The sequence below is a fragment of the Entelurus aequoreus genome, linkage group LG01 (genome assembly GCF_033978785.1).
Source record: "Entelurus aequoreus isolate RoL-2023_Sb linkage group LG01, RoL_Eaeq_v1.1, whole genome shotgun sequence".
Lineage (NCBI taxonomy): Eukaryota > Metazoa > Chordata > Actinopteri > Syngnathiformes > Syngnathidae > Entelurus > Entelurus aequoreus.
Genome location: NC_084731.1, coordinates 92,879,972 through 92,902,839, shown reverse-complemented (window position 1 = coordinate 92,902,839; position 22,868 = coordinate 92,879,972). Strand labels below are relative to the sequence as shown.

Sequence of the window (22,868 nt, the reverse complement as noted above, 5' to 3'; positions counted from 1 at the left end):
CCGATAACCGATAAACTAGAGCTCTTGAATGTAAACAGAGGTGGGTGGATTCATGCAAATATCGACAGTAACAATACCAAGTATAGTATCAGTATATGGTCAATAATACAGTGATTAGATCAATATTTTTATTATCACAAAATCATTTCTTGCTTTTGTTATTGTTTACAAAGTCATTCAATAAGTCCATAAATTAGACTTTAAGGGCAAAAACCAAACAATATAAATCAGAGTCAAAAGTAGTAAATAATTAAAATATTTAATTGACATTGTGCAATTGTTCACAAGTGAGGGAAGAGTAGATCGTAAGATCGACAGGCGGATCGGTGCGGCGTCTGCAGTGATGCAGACCTTGCCTCGATCCGTTGTGGTAAAAAAGGAGCTGAGCCGAAAGGCAAAGCTCTCAATTTAGCGGTCGATCTACGTTCATTTCCTCACCTCTGGTCATGAACTTTGGGTTATGACTGAAAGGACAAGATCACAAGTACAAGCGTCTCAAAATAGTTTACTTACTACTCTCCCTTGGAGATAGGGTGAGAAGATCTGTCATTCGGGAGGAGCTCAGGGTAGAGCTGGTGCTCCTCCACTTCAAGAGGAGCCAGATGAGGTGGTTCGGGCATCTGGTCAGAATGCCCCCTGAACGCCTACCTGGGTAGGTGTTTAGGACATTTCTGACCAGTTGGAGACCACAGGGAAAGACCAGGACACGGCCCTGAGAACGCCTCAGGATCTCCGGGAAGCGCTGGACGAAGTAGCTGGGGACAGGGAAGTCTGGGCTTCTCATCTTAGGCTACCGGACTTCGGATAAGCGGAAGAAAATGAATGGATGGATAGATGGATAATTGATATTGTACATTGACATCTTGTGTTTTTGTCTGGTTATAATTTTGATCAAAAATGTAATCATTCAATGATCTTGAAAATTTGGAGTACCAGTATCAGCATTTGGTATGACCACCACTGCCTATGCAGCTACTTGATATTTGATCGATACTCACATTTGTAGTATCACCTAAATCTAATGTATCCAAAAAGCAGAACTATAAGTGCATATTACATTTTAACAAACGTTTAGATAAAACCATGTGACAACGGGACGGCGTGGCGAAGTTGGTAGAGTGGCTGTGCCAGCAATCGGAGGGTTGCTGGTTACTGGGGTTCGATCCCCACCTTCTACCATCCTAGTCACGTCCGTTGTGTCCTTGGGCAAGACACTTCACCCTTGCTCCTGATGGCTGCTGGTTAGCGCCTTGCATGGCAGCTCCCGCCATCAGTGTGTGAATGTGTGTGTGAATGGGTGAAAGTGGAAATACTGTCAAAGCGCTTTGAGTACCTTGAAGGTAGAAAAGCGCTGTACAAGTATAACCCATTTATCATTTAACAGAAAGTAACCAGATATTAACTATAAATTAGAAAGTAGATAATTAATAGTTTTGAAAATGTTACTGTATACTGTACATCAGCAGCCATATTAGGAGCCTTTGTAACTCTTTTTGAAATAGTTCCATTATCATTTACATACCAAATAATATATCGTTATCACTGACGGCTAAAATATACATTGTGATGTAGATCTTAGGCCATATTGGACATCCCTTTGTGACATAGAACCAATACTATTTAAGGATGATTTTGGACAATTTGATGTGGTGCTTGAGCTGTAAAAGTAAAATATAATGATCCACAATATTAAAATCAGCTAGGAGATGAAATAGTATAATTATAATCATCAAAGTTTGGGCATTATAAATAAGGAAATTGTTTTTGTGTACAATAGTGAGTAGCAGGGTATAAGTGTTGTTACTAAGTACGCTTCATAATATATAGCGTTGCAGTTGACTAACATGTAGTGCTTGAATCCAAAGCCGATGAAACTTAAACTGAAGGGACTACCACATTATGGATAATATTTATAATCAATGATGCTGTAAAAATGTCACATGATCAGTTGTCCTAAAATACTTTTTAGGTAGGAAAGTTTTTTTCCAAAACAATTTATCTTCTTCCTTCTACTCTTAGCCTCTGAACCCAACTTGAAGCTGCGCTCCAGGCTGAAGCAGAAGGTCAGTGAGCGAAGGAGTAGTCCACTTCTTCGCCGTCGAGACAGTCCCATCTCCTCTGCAAAAAAACGCTCTTTAGACATAGCAGGTAGCAGCATTTCAGGGTTCCCATGACATTTTTACTTTTATTTTGGGTTACTGGATGCACTCAGAGTTGTTTATGTGTGGGTTGGATGCAGATTCCGTGTGTAGCAGTGCCCCAGGCTCGGGCCCAAGCTCCCCGAACAACAGTTCCAACAACATTCCCAACGAAAACGGCATCACTGTGTCAGTCTCCAACAGCACTGAGGTAACATGTTGAAACTTAACATGGGGTTGATGCACAGGCTCAGCCCAACAAAGTCCAGCATGTGGGCCATTCTACCAAATCTGTGCCATTTGCCTCCACATGGAGGTTGTTAATGCTTTTTTTATGCTCAATCTATGAAAACCTTTGATTTATAATTAAAGATTCATACTTTGCGGAAATTCATTTACAAAACCCAAAACCAGTGAAGTTGGCACGTTGTGTAAATCGTAAATAAAAACAGAATACAATTATTTGCAAATCCTTTTCAACCTATATTTAATTAAATATACTGCCATGACACTTAACGTTCGAACTGGTAAACTTAGTTATTTTTTGCAAATATTAGCTCATTTGGAATTTGATGCCTGCAACATGTTTCAAAAAGGCTGGCACAAGTGGCAAAAAAGACTGAGAAAGTTGAGGAACGCTCATCAAACACTTATTTGGAACATCCCACAGGTGAACAGGCTAATTGGGAACGGGTGGGTGCCATGATTGAGTATAAAAGCAGCTTCCATGAAATGCTCAGTCATTCACAAACAAGGATGGGGCGAGGGTCACCACTTTGTGAACAAATGCGTGAGCAAATTGTCGAACAGTTTAAGAACAACATTTCTCAACCAGCTATTGCAAGGATTTTAAGGATTTCACCATCTACCGTCTGTAATATCATCAAAACTTTCAGAGAATCTGGAGAAATCACTGCACGTAAGCGGCAAACCAACATTGAATGCCCGTGACCTTCGATCCCTCAGGCGGTACGGCATCAAAAAGCGACATCATTGTGTAAAGGATATCACCACATGGGCTCAGGAACATTTCAGAAAATCACTTTCAGTAACTACAGTTTGTCGCTACATCTGTAAGTGCAAGTTAAAACTCTACTATGCAAAGTGAAAGCCATTTATCAACAACACCCAGAAACGCCGCCGGCTTCGCTGGACCCGAGCTCATCATGCACTGATGCAAAGTGTAAAAGTGTTCTGTGGTCTGACGAGTCCACATTTCAAATTGTTTTTAGAAACTGTGGACATCGTGTCCTCCGGACCAAAAAGGAAGAGAACCATCCGGACTGTCATAGGCGCAAAGATCAAAAGCCAGCATCTGTGATGGTATGGGGGTGTATTAGTGCCCAAGGCATGGGTAACTTACACATCTGTGAAGGCACCATTAATGCTGAAAGGTACATACAGGTTTTGGAGCAACATATGTTGCCATCCAAGCAACGTCTTTTTCATGCTTATTTTAGCAAGACAATGCCAAGCCACATTCTGCACGTGTTACAACAGTGTGGCTTAGTACTAAAAGAGTGCGGGTACTAGACTGGCCTGCCTGTAGTCCAGACCTGTCCCCCATTGAAAATGTGTGGCCCAATATGAAGCATAAAATACCACAACGGAGACCCGGGACTGTTGAACAACTTAAGCTGTACATCAAGCAAGAATGGGAAAGAATTCCACCTGAAAAGCTTCAAAAATTGGTCTGCTCAGTTCCCAAACGTTTACTGAGTGTTGTTAAAAGGAAAGGCCATGTAGCACAGTGGTAAAAATGCCCCTTTGTCAACTTTTTTGCAATGTGTAGCTGCCATTAAATTCTAATTTAATGATTATTTGCAAAAAAAAAAATTAGTTTCTCAGTTCAAACTTTAAATATATTGTGTTTGCAGTCTATTCAATTGAAAGTAAGTTGAAAAACATTTGCAAATCATTGTATTCTGTTTTTATTTACGATTTACACAACGCGCCAACTTCACTGGTTTTGGGTTTTGGGTTTTAGTTATGTCCACAACCAATTAACAGCTACAAATGAGGAATTACTCTACTCCTATGAAGGATTACTAGAATTTTAAGTGTCACAGCAAATATTGTGAATACTTGCACATGGAATATTTAGGGGATTTTAATAATGTTTTGTCCTGGCAACAAATGTGTAGGCCTCTCTGAGGGCTTGTGTAAATATGCTTCCAGATATCAATGAGCCAGAGGCTGTGCAGTGGTGCTGAGCGGGGCTCTATAAACCAGCTGTCCCTCTACACCTCACCATCTTTACCAAACATCACCCTGGGCTTGCCTGCCACTGCCACCGCCACCGCTGCATCCAATGTAAGAAGCTGGCTTTGCAACTAGCAGAATCTCTGCATGTACTCTACACAAACACCTACACTTTTCTCGCCTGTTTTTTTTACAGGTGACATCGGCGCAGCAGGATGGCATTTTGCAGCCGGCGCTCTCTCTCAGCCCGCCTTTCCTCTCCGGTGGCCACTTGACGCCGTACCTGGCTGAGACGGCAGCAGGGACAGGCGGGCATGGTGGTCACAGTCCGCTACTTCAGCACATGGTACTCATGGAGCAGAATCCTGCACAGAGCCCCCTGGTGACAGGTAGGGAAATCTTACCCTGAGTCAATTAATATAGATAGAAAATAGTCATGACTGCAGTGTTACATTCATAGAATAGCTACGGAGGTCCACTGTGTGCCCTTTAACACTCACACAGACGTCCATTCATAAGTCCCGAACTGATGAGCTGCTTTTTTGGTCAGTGTGTGCACTGAGTGACGACGGACATGGATGCATTATGCTCTCTCTCCCATCAGCACAACCACCCTGACTAACACACACTGCTATTTGCAGGCATTAGCAATGAAAAGGCCAGTGACGCACACAAAGACTTATCTTTGTATCTGCTTGCATAGGAACTTTGAAGCAGACAAGGACACATGCACACCATCCACCAGCCGGGGGCACAGAGTGAATTTTGCAGGGCAAATGAGATTAATAACTTCTCAGTTCAGTCACACAAAGGGATTAGCCTACATAATGTCAATGAAAACAAATGAAAAGGGGGAAAAAGAGTTTCCCCAATAGATATATTGTAGATTGTGTGTATGTTTCTGTGCTCAAGAAGCTCAGAAAATGATTAAGCAATTTTTTTTCATTATGTCCTCGCTGTAAAAGAGCAGCAATATGGCAGCACAGATGGTGGTTTTATTTGGCTCACAGTTGCATCTGCTAACCCATATTAGGTTTGACTCTTCAAAGACTAAGAATCCATGTGTTGAAGGAGAAAGATTTTTTTTTTCCTTCGTTTTTTCGTCTTCGTCCATCTGGAAATCAACTACTGGTCGTTTACACCTTCGTCGTCTTTGTGAATAGGAAGAAAAGCTATACAAAGAGTTCAACATGTTACATGCTACAACAAATCGTCTCCTGTCTGTTTTGTGACCTCATCACTAATAGACTCTTTCGCTCTACTGCCACCCTGTACTGCCCTTAGGTGTCAGTGGCTTGTCTATGTCGTCTGCAGCCTCCATGGCCAAGCTGCAGAGGCAGCATCGACCTCTGGGACGCACTCAGTCAGCACCGTTGCCCCAGGGAAGCGCTGCCCAGGCCCACGCACAGGCACTGGCCCTGCAACAGCTGGTGGTCCAGCAGCAACACCAACAATTCCTGGAAAAGCACAAGCAACAGTTCCAGCAGCAGCAGCTCCAATTCAACAAGGTAAGAAAGGTAAGAGGTAGATGGAGGGAACTCTTTTTTTCTTTTCTTCTGCCTCTTTCTTCCATTTGGCAAGACACAAAAATAATCTGTAAAGTACACCAGTTGGCTATTGTTTTCAACATCTGTCAAGGCTGTGTCCTCGAGATAGAAGCAAAGTCCACCATCTTTTGCGGATGGGAGTTTTCTCAATGACTAACAATTACCGTATTTTTTGGAGTATAAGTTGCTCCGGAGTATAAATCGCACCGGCCGAAAATGCAAATAAAAGAAGGAAAAAAACATATATAAGTCGCACTGGAGTATAAGTCGCATTTTTTGGGGAAATGTATTTGATAAAACTCAACACCAAGGATAGACATTTGAAAGGCAATTTAAAATAAATAAAGAATAGTGAACAACAGGCTGAATAAGTGTACGTAATATGACGCATAAATAACCAACTGAGAACGTGCCTGGTATGTTAACGTAACATATGGTAAGAGTCATTCAAATAACTATAACATATAGAACATGCTATACGTTTACCAAACAATCTGTCACTCCTAATCGCTAAATCCCATGAAATCTTATACGTCTAGTCTCTTACGTGAATGAGCTAAATAATATTATTTGATATTTTACGGTAATGTGTTAATAATTTCACTTGTAAGTCGCTCCTGAGTATAAGTCGCACCCCCTGCCAAACTATGAAAAAAACTGCGACTTATAGACCGAAAAATACGGTAATTGAAAAAATAAAAATAAATCCTGAGTCCTCAATTCAGCGTTTCTGTTTTTTTCCCTCATGCCAAGCACCACAATGTTATTGACCTATTGAAATTGTGAAAACACAGAGAGTGTGGGCGTTTACTGTTGTGACATCAATGTTTGAATCTCTAGGATCTTGATAGTGAAAAGGATGCAAAGCAGAATCTAGACCATGATGTAAAGGTGTCAAATGGTTGCTGTTGGCATTATCCCAGCATACAGAGAAGGCAAACGATGTGCAGGCAGAAGATCATTTTGTTAGAAAAGTATACAGGTTGAGCTGGAGAAATAAACAGAAGACTGTGGCATACAGAACATACAATGAACAAGCATCTACGTGCATGCAGACGAAGGCTATAACCCTAACTAATTGTTCTTCCCGGCAAGTGAGTCTAATCAACAAGCCGGGTCAGGTTTGTAGAATCAAACAAGACACAGAAACAAACACCAATCAAAGGAAAAATATAACAAAACAAAACAGTTAAGAAATATCATTACACATGAATTTGTTTTTGATGCAGTTTAACAAAATTTAGTAAAACCCAACACATAAAAGTACAACAGATTTGAACCTGGCTACATGGTAGAGGGTCCAAATCTTCATTTAGGCATCTCAGTGTGGAGTTTGCATGTTTTCACCATCTCAAAAACATGCATGTTAGCTTTAATTTGAAACTCTAAATTAGGGTTGTACGGTATACCGGTATTAGTATAGTACCGCGATACTAATGAATCATATTCGTTACTATACCGCCTCTGAAAAGTATTTGTAAGTTTCTTACAAGTATCATCCCTTCAGGACGAGGAATAGCTAAACATGCTTCACTACACGCCGTAGCTCACCGGCTTCACAATGTAAACAAACGCCATTGGTGGATCTACACCTAACATCAACTGTATTGATACCAAGTGCAGGAGCGTATCTAGTCGATACTACTATGATTACGTCGATATTTTTTGGCATCACATCTTCTTTCGTTTAAAAAAATATTTATATTATATTTATAAAGTCAGGAAATATGTCCCTGGACACATGAGGACTTTGAATATGACCAATGTATGATTCTGTAACTACTTGGTATCGGATTGATACCCAAATTTGTGGTATCATCCAAAACTAATGTAAAGCATCCAAAAAACAGAAGAATAAATTATTATTACATTGTAACAGAAATGTAAATAGAACACGTTAAAACAGAAAATAACCAGATATTCACAGTAAATGAACACGTAGATTAATAATTAATTTTCTTAATAATTTTGACAGAATGATAAATGACACAATATGTTACTGCATATGTCAGCAGACTAAATTAGGAGCCTTTGTTTGTTTACTTACTAATAAGAGACAAGTTGTCTTGTATGTTCACTATTTTATTTAAGGACAAACTTGCGATAAGAAACAAATGTTTAATGTACCATAAGTTTTTTTGTTAAAATAAAGCCAATAATGACATTTTTGTGGTCCCCTTTATTTAGAAAAGTATCAAAATACCAAAAAGTATCGAAATAATTTTGGTACCGGTACCAAAATATTGGTATCGAGACAACACTACTCTAAATTGTACATAGGTATAACTGTAAGCGTTAATGGTTGTCTATACGTGCCCTGTAAAACGCTGTACCTCGCCTTATACCCAAAGTCAGCTGGAATAGGCTCACCCATGACCCCAATAAAGACCATCAGAATCAAAAATTGATAATGCTTCCACAACCAGAAAAAATATGATTTCACATGTGGATTTTCTAAATTCTTGCCAAATGTGATTTTGAATTAGCTGACAATGCTGAATCTAACCATGCATACATAGTGTTTCTGTTTAGATAATCATAATTTTTATGATTGTTTTGTAGTTGTAGTTATGTAAAATAAATGGTTTACGATGATTTAATTGCACAGCAATATTGGTTAATAACACTACTGGTAAACAGAAGTTTTCACACAAAATATATTTAATAAAGTCAAAAAAGTCTAGTAAAACGATTACAGCCAGAAGACACCATATTGTTTGTGTGGGCGGCAGCCTGCGAATGTGTGTTTGTGCGTATGGTGTGTGATTGTGTGTGCGCAAAGTCCTTGATTTTCACTTTTCTCTCTTCGTCTCCCTTCTTTGCTGATGAGTAGGTGGTGGCAGATTTGGGCGAACACAAAGAGCTGAGCACGTTTTGCGTGTGCGCAGGGGCATAGGAATAATGTTTAACATAGGAGGGGGACACACATAGATAGATACTGTATAACAGAGCAGAAATATGTCATATATTAACTACACTGTAAAACCTTCACAAAACATTATGTCACCTCAACTGTTAATTTAAATAACAATTTTAACACAAATATAAAACTTTTATATCAATTTAAAACACAAAGCAGTTCGGCTAACGAACATAAAGTCTTATAAACAAGCTTTGTTTTTCTCCAACAACACCATGTGGTTCTGTGCAACACAAATAAATATAAGTAACACCTCTCACTTCTAAGTCACAAGGTTTCTTACTGACAACTCAGTGTGCTGTCACTTTTACAGCCCTGCATTCAATAACTTGGTGGTGGTGTTGTGCTGGAATGAGATGAAATAACATTCTACCAAGTGTTGATGTTACTCGGGAACACTGACAAAGTGATCAAATAATGGACAGGTGACCATCCCAGGATTAAGATGACTTAACTTAAAAGACATGTTTTTTTAAATATGTAAATTAACGTAAACATTTTAAAAACAAGCTGTGTTGATGGCAACATTCCCTTCAGACCGTTGTACAATCCGCCTCCTGTCTCCCATCTGACAAACACTCTTAGAGTCAAAGACAGCCGGTGAGGGAAGCCAGTGACATGATACTGTACAGCAGAGGTCTTCAACAGGGGGTCCGCGAGCCCGAGAGAGTCCACAGACGTACTGTTGGTGGTTGTGAATTTTTTGGTTAATTATATCTTTTAATTCATTAATTTTTTATGATTTTTTTTTAATCCACCTGCAGTTTTTCCACAAATGTAAATGTATTTAAATACAGGTTAACATTGGTTTATAAATGGCAGTGACATGGCCACCCTACCAGAGGTGGGTGGCTATTCCACAAATGTAAATGTATTTAAATACAGATTAACATTGGTTTATAAATGGCAGTGACATGGCCACCCTACCATAGGTGGGTAGAATAGCCAGAAATTGTACTCAAGTAAGAGTACTGTTACTTTAGAGATTTATTACTCAAGTAAAAGTAAGGAGTAGTCACCCAAATATTTACTTGAGTAAAAGTAAAAAGTATGTTGTGAAAAAACTACTCAAGTACTGAGTAACTGATGAGTAACCTGTTCGTTTAATGATGACGGCAACAAATAATGCACAAAAACATAAAAATAGCAATGAGCAAATTCGGAGCCAGGAATATCTCTTAAGCAACAAAAACAATAATATGTATTAAATAACATAAAAAAATTAAGGCAAATTGAGCCACAATAACTTAACAGCACCATAGGCTCAGTAGGCAGAGATTACAAAGGAAAATAACAAGTTAGCCTTTACGCAAACCATAAACTGATAGGTGTGGGCTGCACTTGGTGTTTCTATGCATGCGTGTGTGTGTGTGTGGGACTGTGCGTTTCTCTGTCTGTCTGTCTATGAGGCTGCAGTGTGTTAATAAATGTCCCCACACGATGTACATTTGACAGTGATTCATAGCAGGGAAGCTAACATCAGCCTACGGTGACAGCCAAAATATCTACTAACGTTACTTACCGCGATGTGCTTCCTCAAATTTGATGTTGATTTCATGTAAGCTCAAGCTTGTTGTTGTTTTCCGCTGAAACTTTATGTGCAGTTAATCATGTGACCGCCTGGCTCTGTTGGATTGGTGAAACGGAGTCAAACGTCACCAGTGACTGCATTTGATTGGTGAAACGGAGTCAAACATAATAATAATAATAATACCTGGGATTTATATAGCGCTTTTCTAAGTACCCAAAGTCGCTTTACATGTTAAAAACCCATCATTCATTTACACCTGGTGGTGGTAAGCTACTTTTGTAGCCACAGCTGCCCTGGGGTAGACTGACGGACACCAGTGACTGCATTTGATTGGTGAAACGGAGTCAAACATCACCAGTAACTGTATTTGATTGGTGAAACGCAGGCATACGATAGATCCTACTTTGAAGGTCTGTCTGACAAACCAAAACAAACAAAGCGTGCATTAACAGATCGATAAAAATCAGTAGCGAGTTGAATGTAGATAAATAGAGCGGAGTAAAAGTAGCGTTTCTTCTCTATAAATATACTCAAGTAAAAGTACGGTATGTTGCATTAAAACTACTCTTAGAAGTACAATTTATCCCAAAAGTTACTCAAGTAGATGTAACGGAGTAAATGTAGTGCGTTACTACCCACCTCTGCACCCTACTCACCGTACCTTGAAGGATAAAAATAAAAACATTTACTGTATTATTCTAATAATCTTAGCGTTTAAGATAGCTAGCTATCAGCGCTCAAGTTGCAAGCTAGCGATTAGCGGCGCTATACTGTTTCTTTGAATATCTTAGTATTGCACAATGACAAGATACACTTAGGATCAGTTTAATTTAAAACATAATTTTATACAAGATATATAGGTAGAGGGTCCCCACTCTATGTCTCCACCAATGTGAAAAAAATGTTGAAGACCCCTACTTTACAGTAATGCGGTTCAAAAATAAAAATACCTGAGTTGAAGATTTAAAAATCAAATGTTTTTCCCCCCAGCTGTATAATTTGTGAGTGGACATATGAGCCTATCTCCAATATTTGAGGGGACGCCTCTCCTCCGTCCGTCCCCCGGTTCCTAAGCCTGTGTGTGCATCAGTGGTTCACGTTCATCTGAGTAGGGCCAAGTTGCTATGAGTTGCAAGGTAACTAGTGGCTGCCATGGTAACCAAGCGGGAGCGTTTGCCTTGTATGGCCAAGTTGGAAGTGAGCAGACATGGCTCTGATGGCAATACTTATTCGGGTACGCACCAGAGGAGAGCTGTGTAGATGAATTGAGGGATTTTTTATCCACCACCTCCTTCGCTCTGGACTCCGAGCTGTCAAGATCCTCTTGACGTGTCTCTGAGTCAAGCAAGTCCAAGGCTTGTGAGTTGTGACTCATTGAAGTAGACACATTTGCACACCTGTAGCCTGCAAAAACTTTCCTCCATACACACAAAAACACAATACAAAACAAATTTAGCTACTCAGTTAACAACCTGGCCCAGAGCGGGTTGCCTCCAGCTAAATACATTTTACTCAGGAGTACAGTCAGCCGAGTGGCCAATAGCATTTAATTAGAACTGAGACGTTTGAGATGAGAGACACACCAGTATGCCTGTGTAATACACATTAAGCTTGTTAAAAGAAGAATGCTCCAGAGGAAAAAGTAATTAGGAAAAAAGCAATTTCAGTCAGTCTGTGTTTGTGTGCAGCATCTCTGAATTCAACCTCACACATTCTTACAAATCTGCTCGCTCCTACTGTTTGCTCACGCAGTTTCCCCTCCCGCATGTGTGCCTTTTATAGATGATAGCCAAGCCCAGTGAGTCGCCGGTGGGCCGACAGCACCAGAGCCACCCTGAGGAAACAGAAGAGGAGCTGAGAGAGCACCAAGCTGTTGGTGCCCTACCGCTAGGGGTCACCATTAAGCAGGAGCCCCCTGACCCACAAGAGCTGGAGGAGGAGGTGCTACAGCAGCACAGAGAGAGGCAGGTGGAACAGGAACTTCTCTTCAGACAGGTATGGGTATGAATTGGGAAAAACAAGAACAAAGTCAGGAGAGAGAGGCAAAACTGTGACAACTGTGATTAATTTTGTGCATGCGTGTTCATTTGTGCATGTGAGCAGCAGGCCCTGTTGTTGGAACAGCAACGTATTCACCAGCTGAGAAACTACCAGGCTACTATGGAAGCGGCCGGCCTATCTATCTCCTTCCCAGGACACCGCCCTCTTTCCCGGGCCCAGTCGTCTCCAGCTTCAGCCTCCTCATTTTCCATCAGTGTCCCATCCACTGATCCGCCCGTCAAGCCACGCTTCACCACCGGTCAGAACCACTTCTACAGTATTTGTACTTGAAAATCGTCTTTGCTTTGTCGAAATCAAAACCAACAAAGGATCGCGTCTGTGTGTGTTACCCCCCAGGTCTGGTGTATGATTCTCTCATGCAGAAGCATCAGTGCATGTGTGGCAACACCAATAGTCACCCAGAGCATGCGGGGCGGATCCAGAGCATTTGGTCCCGTTTGCAGGAGACTGGACTGAGGGCGCAGTGCGAGGTATTATTGCAACATTTCTTTGTTGCAAAAGCACGTCATTAAATTTGTGTCCGTGTGTAGTGCATCCGCGGGAGGAAGGCCACTCTTGAGGAACTGCAGACAGTTCACTCTGAAGCCCACGTCTTGTTGTATGGAACCAACCCTCTCCGGCAGAAACTTGATTGTAAGTACAGTACAATACAGGAGACTCTGCTCATTAACACACTTCATACACACCTGAAGCCTCATGTAACTAGAGCTGCATGGCTTTCCTACTAAAAATAGACGTAAGTAAAAATCCAGAAGACGGCGTACGCGAGTAAAAATTCTAATTTATTAAACGATTCGCACGCACAAATCCAAGCGCATTTCTTTGTTACATTGGAATCAACTTGAAATCGGCCGCAGATGTGTGCGTGGCTTGGCACGCCCAGACCACGCCCCTTTATAAATGCGCTAGGGGTGTAACGGTACGTGTATTTGTATTGAACCGTTTCGGTACGGGGGCTTCGGTTCGGTTCAGAGGTGTACCAAACGAGTTTCCACATGGACATATTAAGTAGCGTACCGCACGTTGTGTAAACAATGCACACCGAGGCACAACACACGGCATGCTAGTGTAGCCGAGTGTCCTGGGTTCGCCTATACAGTGTACTTATCTAATAAAATAATAAACGGGAGACATTAGAGCAGGTTCAGTAGCCACCGCTTCTTTAATGTAAAACTTCACACACTTCCTTCCACAACCACACACATAGACCTCTTACGTCACAGCCCTACGGCAACTCTGGAGAGACAAAACTCCTCCTCCTTACCTAACACTCTCCGTTAACTTGGGACACCCTGAACTGTTTGTTATGTAAGCAGCGACCGGGCTAGGATAGACTGACCATACGTCCTCTTTTCACCGGACATGTCCTCTTTTGCAGGGCTGTCTGGGCGGAGTTTCTTAAATGCCTCAAATGTCCGGCATTTTGAGTTAGGGTTGCGTGTACTTTCAATGTACGTTAAGGGTTAAGAAGGGGTTAAAAACAAAACACAAATGCGCAGCAGCATTCGTGAGGGAGGAGCAGAGACAGAGAGAGCGAGAGAGTTATGATAAACGCGCATGCGTCGCCAGGCTCTGCTTTTTATCCATAGATTTATCAGATTTAATTTTTTATTATCTGTAGCAGGAGTGTCAAAAGTGTGCCCCGGAGGCCATTTGTGGCCCACAGCTAATGTTTTAAAGGCCCACGGCACATTCTAAAATTACTATTAAAATAAACAAAAACCTAACAAAAGTGAAATAAAAAAAGTAGAGATGTCCGATAATATCGGCCTGCCGATATTATAGGCCGATATATGCGTTAAAATGTAATATCGGAAATTATCGGTATCCTTTTTTTTAATTATCGGTATCGGGTTTTTTTTTTTTGGTTTTTTTTTTTGGTTTTTTTTTTTTATTAAATCAACATAAAAAACACAAGATACACTTACAATTAGTGCACCAACCCAAAAAACCTCCCTCCCCCATTTACACTCATTCACACAAAAGGGTTGTTTCTTTCTGTTAATATTCTGGTTCCCACATTATATATCAATATATATCAGTACAGTCTGCAAGGGATACAGTCCGTAAGCACACATGATTGTGCGTGCTGCTGGTCCACTAATAGTACTTACCTTTAACAGTTAATTTTACTAATTTTCATTCATTACTAGTTTCTATGTAACTGTTTTTATATTGTTGTACTTTCTTTTTTATTCAAGAAAATGTTTTTAATTTATTTTTCTTATTTTACTAATTTTTTTAAAAAGTACCTTATCTTCACCATACCTGGTTGTCCAAATTAGGCATAATAATGTGTTAATTCCACGACTGCATATATCGGTTGATATCGGTATCGGTTGATATCGGTATCGGTAATTAAAGAGTTGGGGAATATCGGATATCGGCAAAAAGACATTATCGGACATCCCTAAAAAAAACGTTAAATGTAATTTAGAAAAAGTTGCAATGTTGACTAATAAAACAAAGCCCTTTTTTTTTTTTTCAAACTGTCATTGCTCAAAACATAATATTGAATCAAAATCAATGTTATTATGAATTATTGACCTATCCAAGGTTCCGATTACTTCACATCAAATATTCCACTAAGAAAAATATTTTTGGTGGAAGATTTTGCAAATTTGGTAAATAAATAACCAAAAAATGTATATTTTGTTGTTTTCTTACTGTACCGAAAATGAACCGAACCGTGACCTCTAAACCAAGGTACGTACTGAACCGAAATTTTTGGTGTACCGTTACACCCCTAAAATGCGCAAATCGTGGGATAGGCTCCAGCACCCCCCGCAACCCCGAGAGGGAGAAGCGGTAGAAAATGGATGGATGGAAGCTCTGCATGGTCTGACAAATCACAAGTCAGTAGGAGGTGCTTCTTTTTTGTGTTTGGAGTAGGTTTGTCCCGATAACAATATTCTGGTACTGGTACCAAAATGTATTTCGATACTTTAACAAAAAAAAAAAGGGATCCAAATAAAATTCTTTTTTGGCTTCATTTTCAACAAAAGATCTTACAATACATTAGAAATATGGTTCTAAATGCACTCAAAGAACAATTTCAGAAGATTAAAGTACACATTAAAAGGCATTAAACAAATTGGGCTTTTCTTGTTGCACTCAAAAAACAACTTACAATTTTAAATATTACATATTACCTAGGATTAGGTTCGAATAGAATAAAAAGTTTCACTGACATTGTATTAAATGCTTCATGATTTATGGTTGCCACTCCTGAAACCATTAGTAAATACTAAAATCAATACAATGGTTAAAAGTACAAATATAAGACATGTAGCAGGTAAAACACATTGAAGGTAAAACACAACTTGTAGCAATTTGTTACAAAATTCAGTCATTTTATTTGTGTTAGTTTGCGCAAAGTTGGTGGTTTGGACTCCGCAAATATTTGGCTTTAAGTATCTGTCTACGTATCTGTATGTGCACAGCAGGGGAGTTGGTTAATAGGGGTGCAACGATACACAAAATTTACGGTTCGGTTCGGTTCAATATTTTGGTCTCACAGTTCGATAATTTTTCGAAACAAAAAAAGATATAAAATTCCCATGCCTTTTTTTAACTTGTAGTTTATTAATATGATCAACACTTACGTTTCAACTCAAACATACAGTTTTTAAATTAAATATACATGCCCCGTTTTCTGCTGTGCATACTTAGCGCCATATAAAACAAAAACAGCACCTAGTAAAAAAATAATAATAATAAAATAAATGCACCTGTTAAATCACCCATCTTCTGTGGTGTATTCTTAGCAGCTGAGTAACAAAGGTGCTATATGGACACTGCTGTCTCTAATTGGGAAACAAAGATCATTTTTGTAGATAAAAATATAAATCTAATCACTGTAGTTTTGCCTATATACTGATACTCTACTTGGCATTGTTACTGTCAATATTTGTGTTGATCCACCCACACCTGTTTACATTTAAGAGCTTTAGTTTAGTGGTTGCCATGGTTTCTTGTATCTTCCTACGGTGTGGAGTGTAGCATGTTTAACTATTACCTGCCCTCTAGTTCTTCAGTGATGATAATACTTGGAAGAAAATAGTTTTTCTTTTGGCCGCTGTAGAGGCGAGTAACTTAGATGCATCTTTGCACTATGGAGGGACACCAGTCGCATTTGCAAGCAAGAACGCTACATGTGCGCTTGTTGCACCTTGTCATTTCCAAATTGGTGGTGCACATCTGGATTGTGTCATCAACATGCATTATCACGATATGGGGATAAATTTAAAATCTTGACCATGAACCAAATTTATATAATTTACAGCAGTGGTGTCCAAACTGCGGCCTGAAGGTCAACTTGGCCTGCCAGCGTCTCCAATTCGACCCCCGAGACTAAAGCATTGCACCCTGCAGAGCTTGCAAATTAATCTTATTTATCTTAAATATTAGGCGGCCTCTGAATACTACAGATTTGCTGCCATCCTAAATCAGATCAATGACCCTTGAATGTACTTAAAGATAATAGCACATCATTTACTCATAAGACACAATCCAAACAACCTTCCCTGGTCATGGTGCAAAAAAATAAGCAACCTACATAAAGGTCAACACACATGGTCACACATAACACAGCCGCCGGCTCACTGAACTTCGTGGATATTACGAAAAACGTCCAAACACCATTAAAATATTCAAAATTAACTCCATTTAAATCCTTTAGAGTGCCTGATGGGAAAAATGTAAAACACTCTCTCCACACTTATCTATGGTTGGCGCATTTTAGCTGCTTGATATTTCTGATTGATTACAAATATTTAGGAAGGTCGTCAGGGAAGTAAACAAGGTAGGAGTCGAACTTTCACATACTGTTAATATCCAATTATATATAGGCTCCAGCACCCCCCGCGACCCTGAAAGGGACAAGCGGTAGAAAATGGGTGGATAGATATATATATATACATATATATATATATATATATATATATATATATATATGTATATATATATATATATATATATATATATATATATATCAGTGTTTCCCATAAACTGCCAAGATACCTTTGGTGGTGGGGGCGTGGCTATGGGCGTGGTCACCATGACATCATCGAGTTATTTGCATAATTTACTACAATGATTTGATTTTCTCTAAAATGGCTCAAAAAATGTATACTTACTAATTAATAATAACAGTTTTATTTTAAATGTCCATCCATCCATCCATCCATTTTACAATATAATTACAACACTTTATGTACATATTTATATACAGATTTGAACAATAAGTTATTCACTGAAATATATTTATTAATTGTGGTTCTTACAAAAAATATATCTTATAAAATATAAAAGCTAAAATGTCTCAAAGCTCTGCCCCTTTAATTAGTGCATACTAAATAATTTAACTTTAGCCTACTACTACAACCATATTATTTACCAGCAACATAAAGTGAAACAGAGGCAGAGGTGTCCTGCCACAGTCAGTAACAAATAAACAGAAAACAGTAGTGGTGGTAGATAGACACAGAGCTTCATCAAACATCTGATCCACTGAACAAAGAGCTCCAAAAATCTTGAACTTTAGACTGCCATCAGTTTTACTCCCTACACTTAACCATGTGTTTCCTACTGCCTGCAGACTTTGCACCCTTTGTTATATACACATGTTGTGTTTCTATTATAAATACTGGTACATTTAATAAAGTCAAATACAAATAAGGCAACAAGAGAAGTATCCTACACTTCTGTTTTGTAAAGTAAATCTGAACAGCCGATATGGGCATCTACATCAACTATATGATTTGCCTGAGAAGCTGGAGAGGACCAAAAAAAAATATATATATATATATATTTTTTTATTTTTTTTTATTTTTTTTTATTTGTGGCGGACGTAATTCTTTCGTGGCGGGCCGCCACAAATAAATGAATGTGTGGGAAACCCTGTATATGTATATATATGTATATATATATATATACGTTAGGTCAGGAAAAAACACAGAAGCTATTTCATCCCTACAAGCCTGTTTCGCAGGTTTCCCTGCTTGTCAGGGGATTTTATTCTTAAATATATATATGTTATTATTATATGTATATATACAGTACATATATAGTTACTTTACATATAGTCGGCTTTCGGCCCCTGCCCAATGCAATTGTTTGGACACCCCTGATTTACAGTATACCATTTATCATCAATATCGCGCAACCATATGTTGCTCTTAATAAGCAACCATTGCTGCGACATTGTCTCATGTTTCTAACCCGTATTTAAAAGCAGAATAACAAGTTATTGACTTTCAGGTGTTGGTTTTATTTTCGTAGAGGGGTAGATGCGTGTGTGCGCATCATAAAACGCACGTGTGATAAAAAAACAAACATGTATGATGTTTCCTGGGCTCCCTGTTCAAAGTGCACTCATTTTAAAGATAATGTACACATCATTGTACATTTAATATTTTACTGTCTGAGGCGTTATAATGCACGCGAAAGTGTTTTTATGTGGACATTCATTTTTTTAAAGTTTGCTTGTGTGGATAAGTTTTTTTTTTTCAACACCAGAGTGAGAGAAATGTTTGTGTGGACATGGCCTAAAAGCACTTGGGGCGAATCCATCTTACTTGTGACAAAAACTGGCCCAAAACATATGCAACCATAAAAATTCCATGCGCACGAGGGCCAATTATGCAAACTAGGGGTGCTAGGGTACGCAATGACTTGACCTGACCTTGTTTTTCCCCACTCCCCCAGGTTCAATCACTCCCATGTTTGTGCGGCTACCATGTGGCGGTGTGGGGGTAGGTGCTGCAATGTGTGAGCACAATGTGAATCGTAAAACATGCCTAAAAAGGAACTATTAACTGTGTGTGTGTGTGGGGGGGTGTTAGGTGGACAGTGACACGATCTGGAATGAAGTCCACTCCTCCAGCGCAGCTCGCCTCGCTGTCGGCTCTGTCGTGGAGCTCGTCTTCAAAGTGGCCACCGGGGAACTGAAGGTAACGCGAGCATTGCCACATGTGTGCATGAGCATTGTAACACTATTATTATTTTCTCTGAGCACACACAAGTATGACCATGCATGGGTCATGCAAGATTTAAACTTCTGTATGAAGCGCTTTTGACCAAATCTACTATCACCATTCAGTAAGAACACTTTAAATTGATGACTTGTTGTCCGTCTTGTCTGTCTTTCTAGAATGGTTTCGCTGTGGTGCGACCTCCTGGACACCATGCAGAGGAAAGCACTCCAATGTAAGGACACCGCCATCGCCACACTCAGTGGCCTGATATACTAAAGGTTTGCGTGTACTAAAACACGTGCAAACTTGATAGCACACGCAAAGCTGATCTACTAAATGTGTGCAAAGTAGTGTTGTCCCGATACCAATATTTTGGTACCGGTACCAAAATTATTTTGATACTTTTTGGTACTTTTCTAAATAAAGGGGACCACAAAAAATTGCATTATACCGTATTTTTCCGACTATAAGTCGCAGTTTTTTTCATAGTTTGGCCGGGGGTGCGACTTATACTCAGGAGCGACTTATGTGTGAAATTATTAACACATACTGTAAAATATCAAATAATATTATTTAGCTCATTCACGTAAGAGACTAGACGTATAAGATTTCATGGGATTTAGCCATTAGGAGTGACAGATTGTTTGGTAAACGTATAGCATGTTCTATATGTTATAGTTATTTGAATGACTCTTACCATAATATGTTACGTTAACATACCAGGCACATTCTCAGTTGGTTATTTATGCCTCATATAACGTACACTTATTCAGCCTGTTGTTCACTATTCTTTATTTATTTTAAATTGCCTTTCAAATGTCTATTCTTGGTGTTGGCTTTTATCAAATACATTTCCCCAAAAAATGCGACTTATACTCCAGTGCGACTTATATATGTTTTTTCCCTTCTTTATTATGCATTTTCGGCCGGTGCGACTTATACTGCGGAGCGACTTATACTCCGAAAAATACGGTAGGCTTTATTTTAACAAAAAATATTGCGGTACATTAAACATATGTTTGTTATTGCAAGTTTGTCCTTGAATAAAATAGTGAACATACAAGATAACTTGTCTTTTATTAGTAAGTAAGCAAACAAAGGCTCCTAATTTAGCTGCTGACATATACAGTAACATATTGTGTCATTCTATTATTTTGTCAAAATTATTAAGGACAAGTGGTAGAAAATGAATTATTAATCTACTTGTTCATTTACTGTTAATATCTGCTTACTTTCTCTCTTAACATGTTCTATCTACACTTCTGTTAAAATGTAATAATCACTTATTCTTCTGTTCTTTGATACTTTACATTAGTTTTGGATAATACCACAAATTTGGGTATCAATCCGAAACCAAGTCATTACAGGATCATACATTGGTCACATTCAAAGTCCGGTACTTTTCAGAGGCGGTATAGTACCGAATATGATTCATTAGTATCGCGGTACTATACTAATACTGGTATACCCAACCACCCTAGGGCAAAGTGGATTGCGTCTGTTAAGTGAGCAGTATAAGGTGTGCAATCTATTTTGCGTCTCTGTTTTCATTAATATGCAAAATATATGCTGATTAGGGCTGCAACAACTAATCGATTAAATCGATTAAAATCGATTATAAAAATAGTTGGCGATTAATTTAGTCATAGATTCGTTGGATCTATGCGCATGCGCAGAGGCTACTTTTTTATTTATTTATTTTTCTTGTAATTTTAATTTTTTTAATTTTTTTATAAACCTTTATTTATAAACTGCAACATTTACAAACAGCTGAGAAACAATAATCAAAATAAGTATGGTGCCAGTATGCTGTTTTTCTTTCAATAAAATACTGGAAAGGATAGAAATGTAGTTTGTCTCTTTTATCCGATTATTAATCGATTAATCAAAGTAATAATCGACAGATTAATCAATTATCAAATTAATTGTTAGTTGCAGCCCTAATGCTGATCATCAAAACGGCCACAATACTGACAGAAGAAAATGCAAATATATTATACAGCACAGGCAATGTGATTTATCAAGACTCATCACCGTTTTGGATGCACTATTTTGTGTTTTGTTTAGCACATTTGAAAAGGACGCGCAAACTGACACAATTCCACACACGGCTGTGAGAGTAGTGTTCGCGCTGCAAAGACATGACAGACAAGAATCCTCCGTCCTATGTGTACCTTTTTAACATATTTTGACGGTCAGAAATAAAAAATATTAGACCCATCGTCTAGTCAGCAACATTCTTTTATAATTTTATAGCTGCTGGATGACTTAAAGGGGAACTGCACTTTTTTTTTTGGAATGTTGCCTATCATTCACAATCCTTATGAACACATGCTTTTATTTTTTTAATGCATTCTAAAGAGTAAATAAATGCGGTCAAAAGTCTGCCTACCATGGAGCTCTGTTCTGCCTATAAATTGCTCTAAAAACATCCAAACACCTACATCAAGGTTTTATATACATGTTGTAAGTATATATGTAAGAAAGTAACATACTCATTCGTAATAACTTGTAGTATTTACGTATCTTGAATATTTTAAGCATTCGGCAACTCATTAATTAAAAAAAAACGCATCCCAGTGTTCGCTTCCTTCCACAACAACACTGATTATTACTCACTGCAGACTTCATGAGAGCCAATAAACATAATAAATAGAGATGTCCGATAATATCGGTCTGCCGATATTATCGGCCGATAAATGCGTTAAAATGTAATATCGGAAATTATTGGTATCTGTTTTTTTATAATCAGTATCGTTTTTTTATTTTTTATTTTTTATTTTTTTTTATTTTATTAAATCCACATAAAAAACACAAGATATACTTACAATTAGTGCACCAACCCAAAAAACCTCCCTCCCCCATTTACACTCATTCACACTCATTCACACAAAAGGGTTGTTTCTTTCTGTTATTAATATTCTGGTTCCTACATTATATATCAATATATATCAATACAGTCTGCAAGGGATACAGTCCGTAAGCACACATGATTGTGCGTGCTGCTGGTCCACTAATAATACTAACCTTTAACAGTTAATTTTACAAATTTTCATTAATTACTAGTTTCTATGTAACTGTTTTTATATTGTTTTACTTTCTTTTTTATTCAAGAAAATGTTTTTAATTTATTTATCTTATTTTATTTGATTAATTTTTTAAAAAAGTACCTTATCTTCACCGTACCTGGTTGTCCAAATTAGGCATAATAATGTGTTAATTCCACGACTGTATATATCGGTTGATATCGGTATCGGTTGATATCGGTATCGGTAATTAAAGAGTTGGACAATATCGGCATATCGGATATCGGCAAAAAGCCATTATCGGACATCCCTAATAATAAAATATCACTTACTGTACAAGTCTGCTGTCATTAGGAGGCCGGCTGCTAGGATTTTCATATCTTGCAGGTTAGATGCAGAATGACTCATAAAAAGAAAAAAGGTGTGTGGAACCAAGTGCAGCAGACCAAGCGTCTTTTTGTGTCTT

The 22,868-nt window shown here is 38.6% G+C and overlaps 1 protein-coding gene across 4 annotated transcripts in view; it reads left to right on the top strand.

Annotated features, from left to right (window-relative positions):
- The window catches only part of LOC133659245 (histone deacetylase 4-like), a 128,996-nt gene that overhangs the window by 84,053 nt on the left and 22,075 nt on the right, over positions 1-22,868 (top strand). For 3 of the 4 annotated variants that reach the window (XM_062062001.1, XM_062061994.1, XM_062061979.1), the window contains 12 exons: positions 2,020-2,148; positions 2,240-2,349; positions 4,317-4,451; positions 4,537-4,729; positions 5,625-5,857; positions 12,121-12,333; positions 12,442-12,637; positions 12,736-12,869; positions 12,930-13,032; positions 19,108-19,154; positions 19,245-19,352; positions 19,553-19,608. In XM_062062001.1, the coding sequence (XP_061917985.1) occupies positions 2,020-2,148; positions 2,240-2,349; positions 4,317-4,451; positions 4,537-4,729; positions 5,625-5,857; positions 12,121-12,333; positions 12,442-12,637; positions 12,736-12,869; positions 12,930-13,032; positions 19,108-19,154; positions 19,245-19,352; positions 19,553-19,608 (1,657 nt within the window). The remainder of the gene's footprint in view (positions 1-2,019; positions 2,149-2,239; positions 2,350-4,316; positions 4,452-4,536; positions 4,730-5,624; positions 5,858-12,120; positions 12,334-12,441; positions 12,638-12,735; positions 12,870-12,929; positions 13,033-19,107; positions 19,155-19,244; positions 19,353-19,552; positions 19,609-22,868) is intronic. The other variant, XM_062061987.1, reaches the window with a different exon arrangement.